The 15,564-nt window shown below is 33.6% G+C and overlaps 1 protein-coding gene across 2 annotated transcripts in view; it reads left to right on the top strand.

Moving 5' to 3' along the window:
* Positions 1 to 13,660, top strand: part of LOC125648341 (sodium- and chloride-dependent glycine transporter 1-like) — a 30,160-nt gene extending 16,500 nt beyond the window's left edge. For both annotated transcript variants that reach the window (XM_048875341.2, XM_048875339.2), the window contains exons 7-16: positions 401 to 533; positions 1,128 to 1,262; positions 1,382 to 1,485; positions 1,593 to 1,717; positions 2,014 to 2,126; positions 3,168 to 3,296; positions 3,427 to 3,526; positions 4,776 to 4,885; positions 6,260 to 6,433; positions 8,754 to 13,660. In XM_048875341.2, the coding sequence (XP_048731298.1) occupies positions 401 to 533; positions 1,128 to 1,262; positions 1,382 to 1,485; positions 1,593 to 1,717; positions 2,014 to 2,126; positions 3,168 to 3,296; positions 3,427 to 3,526; positions 4,776 to 4,885; positions 6,260 to 6,433; positions 8,754 to 8,906 (1,276 nt within the window). In that variant the 3' untranslated portion in view covers positions 8,907 to 13,660. The remainder of the gene's footprint in view (positions 1 to 400; positions 534 to 1,127; positions 1,263 to 1,381; positions 1,486 to 1,592; positions 1,718 to 2,013; positions 2,127 to 3,167; positions 3,297 to 3,426; positions 3,527 to 4,775; positions 4,886 to 6,259; positions 6,434 to 8,753) is intronic.
* Positions 13,661 to 15,564: the final 1,904 nt, after the last annotated feature.

Raw genomic sequence — 15,564 nt, 5'->3', positions numbered from 1 at the left:
AATGAATTTAGATATATAAGTTTAATATGTACACAAAGTATAAGTTTATTGCAATTTTGGGCCCAGAGGGCATAACAGCAAGACAGCTTATAAAGAAGGAAATTTCAAAAAAGTTTACAACATTAACTACAGACTACATGAACTGCAAACTACATGTGGATGTAGCACGGGGGGTGGGGGTGGGGGGGGGGGTTTAAAAAAAAACCATATATATTAATTTGCAAACCAGGTGTATAGACAATATCGGTGTTATACCAACATATGAATAATAAACTATTCAAGGATTTTTGCAGTTATAAAGCATCACCTCTTTTTCTGAAAGTGTTAACTAAATATTACCTTCATTTGACAATTACTGCTTAATTACTGGTTATGTATGCCCTGTTTTGTGTGTTTTCAGGCGTGGTGTATTGGATCAGTCTGGTGGTATCGAGGATATTGGGATCCCTCAGTGGAAAATTACATTGTGCTTACTATGTGCTTGGATAATGACTTTTGCAGCTCTCAGTAAAGGTGTAAAATCTACTGGAAAGGTAAACAGTTGTTCTACACCATATAACTGGACTATAAGATAGATAACTGTGAAGACCTGCAATTTTGTAGTGTTTAATCTTTCATTGTTTTCATGTTTTGAGATTAAATCATCCATGACCAAGAGAATCTAAAGTGCTAATTGGAATAATCCATGAAACGGTGTCCTCATACATCCTTTCTGAAACCACTGTAATTTTACCCAACAAAATTTAGATTTAACTCCTCAGTATCTCGTATGCCTGTAAATCTAAACAGACAGATTCCAGTCAGTATAGAGCTATGATTTATTAAAAGGTTTCATTTTCTTAAATGACTGTCAATAAAAACATTTACATCTTTGCCTTTCAAAATTATGAGTTAGTGGAAAAATATACCTTTCTGCTTTTTTAGATATGTTTTGAAATAATAAGTTAGTGGAAAAATGAAATTTCTGCTTTTTCAGATAAGTTTTGAAATTCTGAGTAAATAGAGTTGAATATGAATGATGACTATTTTGATTGAGTTGAATATGAATGATGACTGTTTTGATTGAGTTGAATATGAATGATGACTATTTTGATTGAGTTGAATATGAATGATGACTGTTTTGACAGGTTGTATACTTCACTGCCCTGTTTCCCTACGTTGTGCTATTTATTCTGTTTTTCCGCGGGGTTACGTTACCTGGAGCTGCTGATGGCATCATTTACTACCTTACACCTCGCTTTGATAAACTGGGAGAAGCTAAGGTAACAGATGAGCCAGTATTTGTATAATTAATCTATCATAGATCTGATATAATTAGAATGGACAAACATTCATTGTCCATAAAATGCATATGGTTTAGTTTTTGTCTTACTTATACTAGGTGTGGTCAGATGCTGCAGCACAGATCTTCTTTGCCCTCAGCCCAGCCTGGGGTGGTCTTATAACACTGTCCAGTTACAACCAATTCCACAACAATTGTTTCAAGTAAGGGTTCAGGTTTTAAGTCCTGTTTGGAATGCCTTATTTGTTAGTGTAATACTACATCTATATCGATGACTGTGTGTACTGATTTTTTCATCATCTATTGACAGGGATTCTCTGATTGTTGGTATTGGAAACATCTGCACCAGTATATTTGCTGGCTTTGTTATTTTCTCAATTATTGGTTACTTGGCTCATGAACTTCAAATGCCCATCGACAAAGTGGTAGATCAAGGTATGACTTTCAGTTTCCATATCTTATGAGAAATGAACATTGTAATCATTGGGAGAATATCTAAAAACTTACAATGGTTTACCCAATACCCTAAAACTCGTTTGATAGTATCAAAGGTTACACTTGTTTTTAGATCAGATATATTTTTTTTAGTTGGTTAAATACAAATAACATGTAAAAGATGATAAATTCAGTGCCGTAAGTGCAGTATATTTATATTCTAAGCTGATTTGAAAAACATCAATCTTTCTATTGTTATGTAACCCCTATTTCCCCACGGTTTGATGATTTTTCAGGTGCTGGGTTGGCATTCATCGTCTATCCTGACGTTGTGACAAGGCTACCTATCTCTCCTCTGTGGTCTATTCTCTTCTTTGTTATGATGATCACACTTGGAATGGGAAGTGAGGTGAGACAATTATAGAGATCCCAAACATTCCTTCAGGAGTTGAAAAAAACTGTAGTACTTAGGCTATACCATTTTTAGCTCAAGTGAGCTTTTCTGAACAAAATTTGTCCATCAATCTTTTCACATTTTTTACTTTTTCTATATGAACCACAGGCCTGGGTCAATTTCACCCAACTTGGCACAAAGCATCCTTAAGTTAACAGTATTCAGGTTTGTTTAAATAAAGGATCACACCTCTTTTATGGGTGAATGATTAAGAAATAATCAAAATAAGGTTGGGTGTGTAAAAAAAAATCTCTTGGACCAGAAAAGCCAGAATAGAATAGAAGCTTTGTTATGGAATGAAGATACAAATGTTCAAATCATGATCCCTGGAGCCAACATTGGGCCACAATAGGGTTTTAAAAATTTACATAGGGGTCCATACTTTTTACATAGGAATATACGTGTAAAAGTTTTAAAAATTTATATAGGGGTCCATACTTTTTACATAGGAATATACGTGTAAAAGTTTTAAAAATTTACATAGGGGTCCATACTTTTGACATAGGAATATACGGGTAAAAGTTTTAAAAATTCTCTCTGAAGAACCATAAGGAAACAATATGTGAAATCAAGAGTTCTCATGTTTTGTAGAGGGAAGTTTGTACATACCATGCTATATGTGGTGAGTTTGGGGCCATAATTGGAATTTAATATGGGATTTGTAATTCTCTTGTGAGTAATTTGGCCCATGAGCCTCTTGTTCTATAGTAGAAATGGGTTTGCGTGTCTTCAGCAAATCTTGCAGTAGTTCTGCATTTGTAAACCATGATAGTGCATCTATGGACCTTTTGTTTAGTTTCTTGTCAGGTGTTCTGGTGACCATAAATGAAGGCCCTTAAGCCTTTTGTGTTATTGAATTTATGCATGTATTTCTTTGGTATTCTTTGAAGAGAGTTTCAAAATCAGAAGTCATACAGTGTTCTGGGCTATTATCATTTAATGTATTTGTATTTACAGAATAATGAAAATAATCGAATGAATTATCTTTTGCTTCAGTTTGCCCTGCTGGAGACCATGATGACAGCAGTACAAGACACATTCCCACAACTGAGAGCCAAGAAAACCTATGTTGTGGCTGTGGTGTGCTTCATTGGTTTCCTGGGTGGTCTCTCTGTCACATGTAACGTAAGTATAAACTTTAATAGTGCTGTAATTGAAATAGAATATGTATCATCTTGGTTGAAACTTCATAAAGCATTCAATGTTAATTAACTGTAGTATGGATATGTAGTTCACCATGTAATGGGTTTTGCAGGGAGGCGTGTACATTCTACAGTTGATGGATAATTATGTGTCCAGTTGGTCAGTATTCTTAATGGCAGGACTTGAGAGTGTAATGATTGGATGGATTTATGGTGAGTATAAAACATGATTTATAACTGTGATGTTTTGATTCACATAGATCAGAAGCCCAGTAACATTGTTTACCATACTTACAATTGTACATATATATGCTACTGGATATTCTGTTTTGGGGTTAGGGTTGTCTGGGTTTTGATGTATATAGTGTGCATTAAGAATGTATGCTTTTCCAGTGGAACAAAGCACTTTGATCCTGCTGTAGCTTTGGGTGTAAACAAGAATGAATGTCAGATTTTTATGCTCCCCTTCAAAGAAGATGGGCATATTGCTTTGCACCTGTAGGTCTGTAGACCACATGTTGTCAGCTCAATATCTTGAGAACCATTTACCTGATCGTAATAGTACTGCATATGTGGGTTGATAATGAGTTTTTAGGTCCAAAGGTCAAGGGTCAATCCACTCTAGACATAGTAAGACACTGTCCACTTGAGAACCCTTAGCTTGACAGACATCAAACATGGTACACTGGTACATCCTTAGAAGTAGATGACTCCTATTGATTTTATGGTCAAAGGTCAAGGGTCAATCCACTCTGGTCATAGAAATATATTGTCCACTCCATATCTTTAATTGTTTTGACACTGCTGTCAGTCAATTGATACATGTGTATAACCCTTTTCAATTTTGCACTTCGGGGAGCACGATTGGCTTGAATCAAGGTCATAGTGTGAGAATGTTAAAATGATGATATGACAAGGAACAAGTAACCCTTGTATGAAATGACTTAAATATGGGATACAATATTGCCCACAACTGACATTTGTCTCTTGATCTGAAGACAATGACTTATCACCAAGGTTATCATGTCTGAGCTACAAATTTACCGTTCACCTTTAGTATGTTGTAAACAACACATTTCTAAGATGTGTATTGACTGTGACAATAGGGGTGGACATTTCTAAGATGTGTATTGACTGTGACAATAGGGGTGGACATTTCTAAGATGTGTATTGACTGTGACAATAGGGGTGGACATTTCTAAGATGTGTATTGACTGTGACAATAGGGGTGGACATTTCTAAGATGTGTATTGACTGTGACAATAGGGGTGGACATTTCTAAGATGTGTATTGACTGTGACAATAGGGGTGAACGTCATGAACTAGTTGTCTAGCTTCACAAAATCAGAATTTAATATTTTTAAAAAAAAAAATGTGATTTTTGTTTTTACACAGAATGATATTTGAGGAAAAGAGTAATTAATTCATTATTAATTATTTCTTTATTCCTTTTACTTAATAGGTGCAGATAGATTCATTCGAGATATTGAAATGATGATTGGAGTTAGAGGACCTTTTTTCCACAGGTTCTTTACACTGTTCTGGAAATTCTTGTCACCCCTGACTCTAATAGTAAGCATGATGTCATGAATTGCATACTTTTGTAAAATCATACTTTTGTGAAAGAAGACCATAGGGATAAATCTATTACCTGAATAAATTTATCTCAGAAGGTAGGGAAGTAGTTGTAGCTCATCTCAACCTTAGTCATGGATGAAATTGTCAAACCAAAGTACTGGAAATCTACTTTATTAGTGAGAACTTTATTTTTGCAGATCTCCATGAAATTGCATGATAGCAATGTATGGTTCTTGTAAATCTTTCTGACTTTTATATATATATATATATATATATATATATATATATATTATGTCTCGCTGATAAATCTCACAAAGGAAAGTTTCTGGAAATGCAAGTAATCTATATCTGTTTGGCAAAAAATCCGAAAAAGGGCAAGCCAAGTCACCAAATTTATCATAGATGTTTTTCTTGTGGTCATTTAGAACCATTACATTTTGATGTTTATAGGTATGAGAATAATAGATCTGCATACATGTATGTTATTGGGGGGGCTAAAGGGATTCTGTTACAAATGTGTATGGCTTTGGTGATTTTTATTTCTTCTGTATAGCTACATACTAGGCTGCAGAATTGATAAAAATTGTTTGTCATATCTCAACACTGGACCATTTCAGCAAAATTCAGAAGAAAAGATTCTTAGGCACATGGGCTTCAATTTTCTTAAAATGCTGTTTCATGTCTTCCCTTTATGCCAGAAATGATGAGACCTATCTATGTGATAATTTCCCTATATCTTTTAGACTAAGGTTTGTCGAAACTTCCCATGGGGAAAATGGGATGAAAAATTTACACAGGTGTTTATATTACATTGTATATTTGTGGGAAAATGAGTTTCAAATCTTCTCAAGAGCCCATGACAACATTAAACAAGGATACAATGAGTAAAACTTGTCGTATTGAAGCATCCATGGTAAAACTCATATTTAAGCATACATGGGTAATGGACATATAAATTCAAGTTTCTTGAAAGGTCAGGATGGGACTGTAATTAGAGATTTGATGTATAAATCTTTTAGTTCTTTCAAAATGAAATACATATACAGTAAAACACAGTTACTATGAACACGCTTATTATGAATTCACACTTACAGCAAAGAAATTTTCATTCCCTGTAATTTTTAAAACATATTATGAATTAATAATAAATCAAAATAGTTTGTCCCCAGCACTTCGCTATAAGTGTGTTTTACTGTATAGCAAATTGAATAAAGTTTGTTTAATTAAGTTAAGCTTGGTGGGCATTCTGGTCCGTGAAGTCTTCTTGCATTATCTTTGATGATTACAGCATTGTGTGCTATGTATTTTATTCTTTAGTGTATTGATGTGTACATACATGTATACATAATTGTAAATTTTTATTTTTAGTTTGTATTCCTGTTCAATTTGATCCAGTACAAGCCCTTGGAATTTGGCGACTATGTATACCCCATGTGGTCTAATGGAATTGGATGGATACTTTCTTTGATTCCAATCATCTTCATCTCAACAATTACTATTTCAAAAATCCTGAAAGCTCCCCAGGAGAAATCAATTATAGAGGTAGAATTTTCTAAGTTGATTTCTTCTTTTTTACCCTTTTATAATGCTTCATTTTCAGACATATCACATACAAATTCACACACATATACACAACCTCTTTTACAATAGCACTTTTTTTGAACTATTGTAATAGTATTTGACACTTGATTTCTAGCTCAGTACAAAGTCAAAGAGTTATTATACCCCCCGCAACAAGTTGTGGGGGGGGTATACTGGAATCGGGTTGTCCGTCTGTCTGTCCGTCCGTCCGTCCGTCTGTAGACGCAATGGTTTCCGGACTCTAAAGCATTATCCTTTCCACCTACCGTCACCATATCATACATATGGACTACCCATGGGATGAAGATGTTCCCTATCGATTTTGGGGTCAAAAGGTCAAAGGTCAAGCGCACTGGACATCGAAGTAGCAATATGGTTTCCGGGCTCTAAAGCGTTATCCTTTCCACCTACAGTCACCATATCATACATATGGACTACCCATGGGATGAAGATGTTCCCTATTGATTTTGGGGTCAAAAGGTCAAAGGTCAAGCGCACTGGACATCGAAGTAGCAATATGGTTTCCGGGCTCTAAAGCGTTATCCTTTCCACCTACAGTCACCATATCATACATATGGACTACCCATGGGATGAAGATGTTCCCTATTGATTTTGGGGTCAAAAGGTCAAAGGTCACGCGCACTGGACATCGAAGTAGCAATATGGTTTCCGGGCTCTAAAGCATTATCCTTTCCACCTACCGTCACCATATCATACATATGGACTACCCATGGGATGAAGATGTTCCCTATCGATTTTGGGGTCAAAAGGTCAAAGGTCACGCGCACTGGACATCGAAGTAGCAATATGGTTCGGTTTGTCATGCCATTTGTTTTTTACACTCAGAAAAGAGGTAGTTTATACCCATTACCAACACCCTTTGGGAGATTGGGGTAAGCGGGGGGTATTCTTAGTGAGCATTGCTCACAGTACCTCTTGTTTTTGACAGTCTTTCATTAATACTATGAAGTGTTGTTATTTCATAATTAAGCATACTTGTTTGGGTTTTAAAAATCAAATTTTGATATTAATCAATTATGGTCTGTAGATTATTTCTGATCTGCAATCAATCAAATTGTCCGATTTCACTTCGACTAGTAGTAACTTTATTGTGAAGATGTAGCCATAGTTTTTTCCCCCCATATATAACTGGTACCAATTAACGATACCATTCCCTATGCCAAATACAGTGAAACTTCTCAAAACCAATCCTCCCTAAATATCAGTTGATTTTTAAAGTCCCAGCAGAAATCTTTATATTTTTTACAAATAAATTGTCACAAAACTGGTCACCCCTGAAAACTGGACACTGGCCACTTATTAAAAATTATCAAGTAACAAACACACATGATTTTCACTCACGGTATCGGCCACTATTTTTCGTCAAGAAAATGATGGAGAGAGAGGTAATCAAGACCGGCCAGGTGTGAAAACGAGCAACTGGTCAAGTGTGAACATTACCTACCTGAGGTGTGAAAATTGCTAGTGGCCTTCATTTCTATTGTTTACCAGGGCAGTCAGGTCTTATGGTCACCTAAGCAGTCCAACTGATCATTCTAAATTCTATACAATTTATTTAAATAGATATTAGGCATGATGAGTGAATATAGTCTCGCTTTCCCCAGAATCAGGATGAGTGAATATAGTCTCGCTTTCCCCAGACTCTCGACGAGTGAATATAGTCTTGTTTTCCGCAGACTCTCGTTCTCAAGACTTTGTACTAGCGAGAGTCTGGTACGATTCTTATTTTAATTTTGCGACCAGTAGAGGGCGTTAAACTAAAACAATAACAGTGGCTACTCCTAATAAGGATATATGCAGTTTTGTTCATTACAAAGCAACAGAGATATTATATTGTGTGTTGAACCAAAATCTCTTTAGTATTGATAACTGAAGTTCTTTCAGTTGAAAATTTTCATTTAGCCTTTGTAAACAAACTTTGACAGTTGCTTTGAACTTAAGTTCCTCCCTGTTTCTCTATCAGCCAATCAGAAACAATTGGCTATTGGATTAAGCAGAACCCCTGTATCACCAAACATCTGATATTATACACTGCTTAATTAAAAAAAAATTGTAAGGTGGCCAGAAAAAGCAGTCTGTTGTGGATTTTAGAGAAGTCAAGGTCAAACTCTTAACTGTATGTTTGATATTGATATGGAGGCTATGTAGGATAGAGCATTTACGATTTAATGATATAAGCAGATAGAGAAATATGCCAATTGAATTCCATTCAAAAAGACTTTGTTATTAACAGTTATCTATGTATCACACACTTTTTCAGAGAGTGAAGTTTCTTCTGAAACCATCTCCTGCCTGGGGACCAGCACACAAAGTGCCAACTTTTGATATCAATGAGCCCGATGAGGGGATGATCTCAAACCCCAACTTCAGCACTGTTATACCAAATTATGACCCTAGTGATCCAAAGGTGTAAATTTCATTAGGAGTGATGGCTTAAGGGGGAAGAATTCACAATGTCATTTGCTCAACCCCCAAGATGCGAACGAATGCTTTTCAATGCAAGTCTTTTGGTGTGTTACATTGCTATCCTTTATCAACTCTAGATATCTTGTTATCCTTGATTGTGACAACTAGTTGAAATTTTATTCATTGCTTTATTTCTAAATCTAAATCCCAAGTTCCAAATGATGACTTTTTTAAATTGATGTACAGTTTACTGTACTTTAAAAAAAAATGTAGCAATATTTGTTATTGTTTTGACTATTATTTGATATATTTTACTGCTAAGTAGTATTTAGTGCTTAAAAGCATGCTGGTAAAACTTGGCTTTTATGTATTTATGATTCTTTTAAAAACTATTGGTCTATACAACAGCTTTTTCTTCTGTGATGCTTTGATTTTTATTTGGTTCTGGATTTGTCAGAATGTACACATGTCACTTCTGTAATGTTTCAAATGTGTATTTGTGTTCTGTGTAATGTAGAAACATGGTGTTTGCATATGAATGTGGAATGTTTTCAGAACTGCAAGCATTTGATTAATTGAACATTTTCCTTCATAAACATGCATTATGGGCAGCTTTTTGTTTTATCATGATAAGGTTCGCATAGTATACAAACATTTTCAGTTATTGCTGCTGAGGTTTGATAAGTTACTTGATAGAATTATTTTCATAAAAAATTTTTTCTTCATTTTGGTTAATTTGAATTTGTGGTTTATTTGTAGAAATTTGCATGGTAACCATATGGGGAAAAAAGTTTTATGTACAACTGTATATACAAATATCTGAGTGTAGAGTGCGAATATAGCCTGTTTGACACATTCTTATTGTGCTGTGGTTGCACATGTTTCGTGTACTTATATTTAATCGGTTATGAGATTTTGCTTTTATGCTATAGAATTTATTTCCTCCATGAATCAAATAAATCCTCAATTAAAGTAATGCAGCAGCTGTTTTGGCTTTTAATTGTTGTAAGTATGTGCCAAATTCAAAACGTGCTTTTTATCACTATAATCTTGTGTTGTTTTTAAAGGGAGACAAGTGCTACTCGTATTATTTTACTCCTGTAATTTACATGCATTGTATTATGGTTTTATTTTTAAAGATCAAACTGATTTTAAAGTTGGACCTTCATAGTGGTACATGATGCATCTTTTAAATACCATTTTCATGGGGAAAAAATTTATAGAATAAAGGTGCAAGTTTCCTTTACATAATATTGTTATTATTATCAACTGTTTGTATCTTGTTTCTTTAAAGCATCACTCATTTTGCATATACTGTGTAGAATGTTAGTTATTAGAATCTTGTATATATATCTAGAATCTCACATGTGTATGCTACTTTTTTTGGAGAGAATAGGTCTTGAAATGCATTTAACTTAGATTCTAGGGTGCAAACATTCATTGGAAGACAGAAACATAGATGTACATATATATATATACATGTAACAGGTTAGCAGCTACCATAAGTTCCTTATTATCTCTCAGCCCACAATACTTTGGTAAAATTGCATTGATTTAAATTACATAAACCATCTTAATAATCCTAAATACAATGTTCCAAACCTTTCAAATCTTGTCACTAAAATATTGAAGATATTATTTATTGTCATAAGATATTTTACTTCAATGTAAATTTAAAGTGAAGTTTTAAAAGACAATACATGACCCAAACTCGGCAAGGTTTCAGGAAATGTTTATGATTTGACTATGTTTTTGCAATAGTACCGGTATATTTGTTTATCATCAAATCATTTTCGAGACTTGTTTAGTTGAATTTCAGTTTATAATAGGAATGAAATTTTTTTTGATTTATCAAACCAATGAATGGGGATTATTTTAAGAGGTAATCATGCAGTTGAAGGAGTTGCTTATCTCTTATATGTCTGACAGAGGCAACAGGGAATCTGGTCGTAGTGAGTTTGGGAGAATATAAACAGTAAATGCTATATAAATGACAGCCTTTTAGAATAGTTTCTCCTCCACATCATTCTTCATGTGTTGATATTGATCTCGATCATGTACATAATCACAAAGTCAGTTTATTTATTTTGTGATTGTTTTATATACAGTGTATATTCAGTTGTTAAAACAGATTTTGTGCACTTTCTAATTCTGGTAGTTATGATGCATCTGATTGTTGATAGCAAGAAGATGGCGTACATGTAGAACCCAGGCAGTGCTACTAATTAAGAAATGAGATATCATTTTTTATAACTTCATTGGGACATGAAATGCAGTTTGTTGTGTGATCAAATCCCATAATGACTAAAGGTCATGATTGTGGTTTGATCACATGACCAACTGCATTTCACAGCCCATTGAAGTTATAGAAATGATGTCTATTTACTTGTGTTTACAATTGTTGCTGATTTAAGTCTTGTTATGATTTGGAATTTAGAAAATATAATTGAATCGAGTCATTGAATTCTGATATTACAATTGATGTCACTTTATTATGACATCACAATTAAACCATATCCTAGGACAAACTACTTTGCATTTGAAATTTAAAAATCATTCCTGGAATATTATTGCAGAAGGTAAAATATTTACAGGTATTGATATTTTCAAATTAATTGTACACAAAAAAAACAAAACCAAAAAAAAAAGGGAAAGAAATCATACATTCCACAAAGCACATTAGTACTTGAATTCAGGAAAAAGTGGCATCACTGTCAATGACATTAACAGATTACGATGTCCAGAATGCTAAGTATTCGTGGCTACATTTCTTGTTTCACTAGTGTTGCATCATGTACACCCACACCTCATGCCAAAAAAAAATGGATTCAACATGTGTTAGGCAAATTCTATGTTTCATCATGGATAAAGCAAAGACGTGAATCAATACGTCTGATTTCACCAAGTTCGATTTTATGGAAGTTTGATTTTATTGTATATTGCACATCATTTTTTCCCTCAAAGAGTAGCTTTACTTTAAATGCTTTGAATAGATTTTTTTTTCAATAAGCAGATGTAGTCATGTGAAACTGCACCTTAAATATGTTTTAGTAAAACCCACAGGGTAAATATTTCAAATTTGTCTTCATTAAAATAGGGAGACGTTGATCCCAATGGACTATTATTTATTGTTTTCCACAGTACTGCCAGGCAAATAAGATCTTGTGAATGGAAGTACATGTAACTCTATAAATTGTGAAGTACATGTAAATCTATAACTTTAGATCGATTGCACTCAGTTTTACAGATTTCATGTTGAAAGCTATATAAATGAAAGTCTGTGTATGGTATACTTTGTGGATTTTTAAATGGATTTGCTGGAGCAAATGTCTTATTTACCTTGACAAAATTTTATCATTACAAGCTGCTTTATATGTTACAGAGAATTTGTTTTTCTTTGTTCAGTTGCTAAGAATACTGAGAAAATTGTTTTGGTATTTAGTGGTGAGGCTAGTCATTATTTATGAAAACGTGCATTTACCTCATATTCATTTGTACTAGTATACTTTTGTCAATTTTCTTTAACCATAAGTCAGTGAATTGTTACTTACTTGAAAAAGTAAAATCAGGGTTTGTTTTGAGTGTTGTAAAAATAGCCATGTTATGCCCACTTATTATCAATTTAACATGTATATGGATTTCGTATCTCTTCCCTTGCATAAACCCCTCGTGGTTTCCTCTTCAATTCACAAAAAAAAAAACCCCAAAAAAAACTATGTATGCACTTTTGAATTTGAAATGCAGATGTAGAAGTTGATACTAATGATGTGACGGTATTTTTTGTCTACACTATTGGAAAGGTTACAGTTACCCTAGTGTTATTTGCTTTGCTTCCCTTCATTGTAGAGGAAATATTATGTTTTCCTCTCTATGTGTAGACCAAGTGTTGTCTACTCAGTATATTGAGAACCCTCCATTAACAGACATCAGATTTAATACACGGCTGGCCATGACAAATGGATGACCCCAATTAATTTTTAGATCCATAGGTCCTAGGGCTTTCTCTCTTGTATTGATTGTTCAGCTGATAAGTGGAGAACCCTTTGTCCAATGGTTGCCCAACTCCATGGGCAGGTTGGTCATGACAAGTGGATGACTTTTGATTTTCAAGCCAAAAGGTCCAGGGCTATCTAGTTGAAAGCCCTTTTTGGGGCATGCATATACATGTAGTAATTATCTGTCCAATAACCTATGAACAATGGACTGAATAAATAGTCCTCAACCTTCATAGGCATTTATTATCAGTATCTATAGTCTAATGAAAAAGTTATAAACAGACTGAAATTATAAAGGGCCTTAATCACTACATATTACATGTATATATATATACCTTTATTTACTATGGCATTTATAAATGTTGATATCACTGCATAATGTTGGAGGATGAACCTCGTTCCGTAGGTGTTCTTGTAAATAAGGGTGGTGGTATAGTTTTCTTTTGACTTTGTTGTAATCAATATAATTATACAAAAAATGATATGTTCAGGTTTGTGGCTTTCCATTCGTTGGATGAAATGTATTAGGTAATTTAGATACATTTGTGTTGACGTTTTTGTGCTATATTTTTAATGAACAAACTTCTTAACTATGGCTAATTCTGTATTGTGCATTTTTTAAAATGTTACCTTGAGAGAAAAATTGATTTGAAAAAGGTGTGTAATTTTTTGTTGTTAATATGTGTGTATTGACAGAGCACAAAATTTGCATTTTAAAAGGTTTGATATACACTGTACTTCACGAATAAAACATTTAAACAATTCCTTTAGAGTTTTTCATCAACCACAAATGAAGAATGGTGTCTTGTTATGCCAAGCAGATGGACAGCACTATGTAGATATCTGTAATTTAACCTATTTCTTCATCATCAAAATCATGATTATGATTAACTGAACTGACCCCTCATGGAATTGAATCCAGCTGAATATTACAGATGCTGTACACTATGCAGAAATGAAAGATAGAATTGATTGTTTAGGTAGCAAGGGGTAGCAATAGCTACAGATAGTCAATGGTATGGGCATGCTATCGTCTTAACCAACCAGCCACATCCAACTTCAACTGAATGTAAACACTACACCCGAGGTCATGTAGAGCTACCTTGTAATTTTTACTTTCATTTTCCATGCAAATTGTATTGTACGCATTCTGTAACTTTTATACTAAAGAATTAGAGTGTGTAACCTTGGGTACAAAACAACAACCTAAAAATGTCCTCATTTCTTGCCATTTAAGGAGCTATCTTACTGAACACCAACCTATGCAGCAAATGACAAAGTGATTTTAAAAAAACGACTCGATTTTTGAAATTCGGTGTCACCAAATGTACAGAATCTGTGGAATGTAAAAATACTGACTATTGGATGAGTTCTCAATTGCATTAAAAATTGTGACATCAATTCAGCTCAAGCACTCCAGAAATTACTAGTATTAGACTTGTTAGAGGCTGGAGTTAGAGGTTACATTGTGTAAACATGCAACGTGGGGATAGCAGAAAAAAATCGATATGGCTAAGGTAAAAGCTAAATGTTTGCAAGAAGTAACACAAAGTGAAGTTCAATGGTTGATTTCATTGTTGCATGCCTACCCAACATGTTCCTTGCAAACAATCTAGATTTGCATGTGGAAGCTAAATGGAACAATTTGTGGGAAATATCTTTTGAGATGAAATATACTGTAAAACCAAGGGGCAGCTGTCAGTAAAATGATCAGTGGGTGATATAACATAAATACATCTCAGTGGACAGTTATCAGTATGTAATATATGTAAAACTAATGGACAATTATCAGTGTGTAATATATGTAAAACTAATGAACAGTTATCAGTGTGTAATATATGTAAAACTAATGAACAATCATCAGTGTGTAATATATGTAAAACTAATGGACAGTTATCAGTGTGTAATACATGTAAAACTAATGGACAGTTATCAGTGTGTAATATATGTAAAACTAATGGACAGTTATCAGTGTGTAATATATGTAAAACTAATGAACAATCATCAGTGTGTAATATATGTAAAACTAATGGACAGTTATCAGTGTGTAATACATGTAAAACTAATGGACAGTTATCAGTGTGTAATATATGTAAAACTAATGGACAGTTATCAGTGTGTAATATATGTAAAACTAATGAACAGTTATCAGTGTGTAATATATGTAAAACTAATGGACAGTTATCAGTGTGTAATATATGTAAAACTAATGGACAGTTATCAGTGTGTAATATATGTAAAACTAATGAACAGTTATCAGTGTGTAATATATGTAAAACTAATGGACAATTATCAGTGTGTAATATATGTAAAACTAATAAACAGTTATCAGTGTGTAATATATGTAAAACTAATGAACAGTTATCAGTGTGTAATATATGTAAAACTAATGAACAGTTACCAGTGTGTAATATATGTAAAACTAATGAACAGTTATCAGTGTGTAATATATGTAAAACTAATGAACAGTTATCAGTGTGTAATATATGTAAAACTAATGAACAGTTATCAGTGTGTAAAATATGTAAAACTAATGGACAGTTATCAGTGTGTAATATATGTAAAACTATTGGACAGTTATCAATATGTAATATATGTAAAACTAATGAACAGTTATCAGTGTGTAATATATGTAAAACTAATGGACAGTTATCAGTGTGTAATATATGT

This window comes from Ostrea edulis, chromosome 6, assembly GCF_947568905.1.
Source record: "Ostrea edulis chromosome 6, xbOstEdul1.1, whole genome shotgun sequence".
NCBI lineage: Eukaryota > Metazoa > Mollusca > Bivalvia > Ostreida > Ostreidae > Ostrea > Ostrea edulis.
The sequence above is the reverse complement of the archived record's forward strand: the minus strand, read 5'-3'. Positions and strand labels throughout refer to the sequence as shown.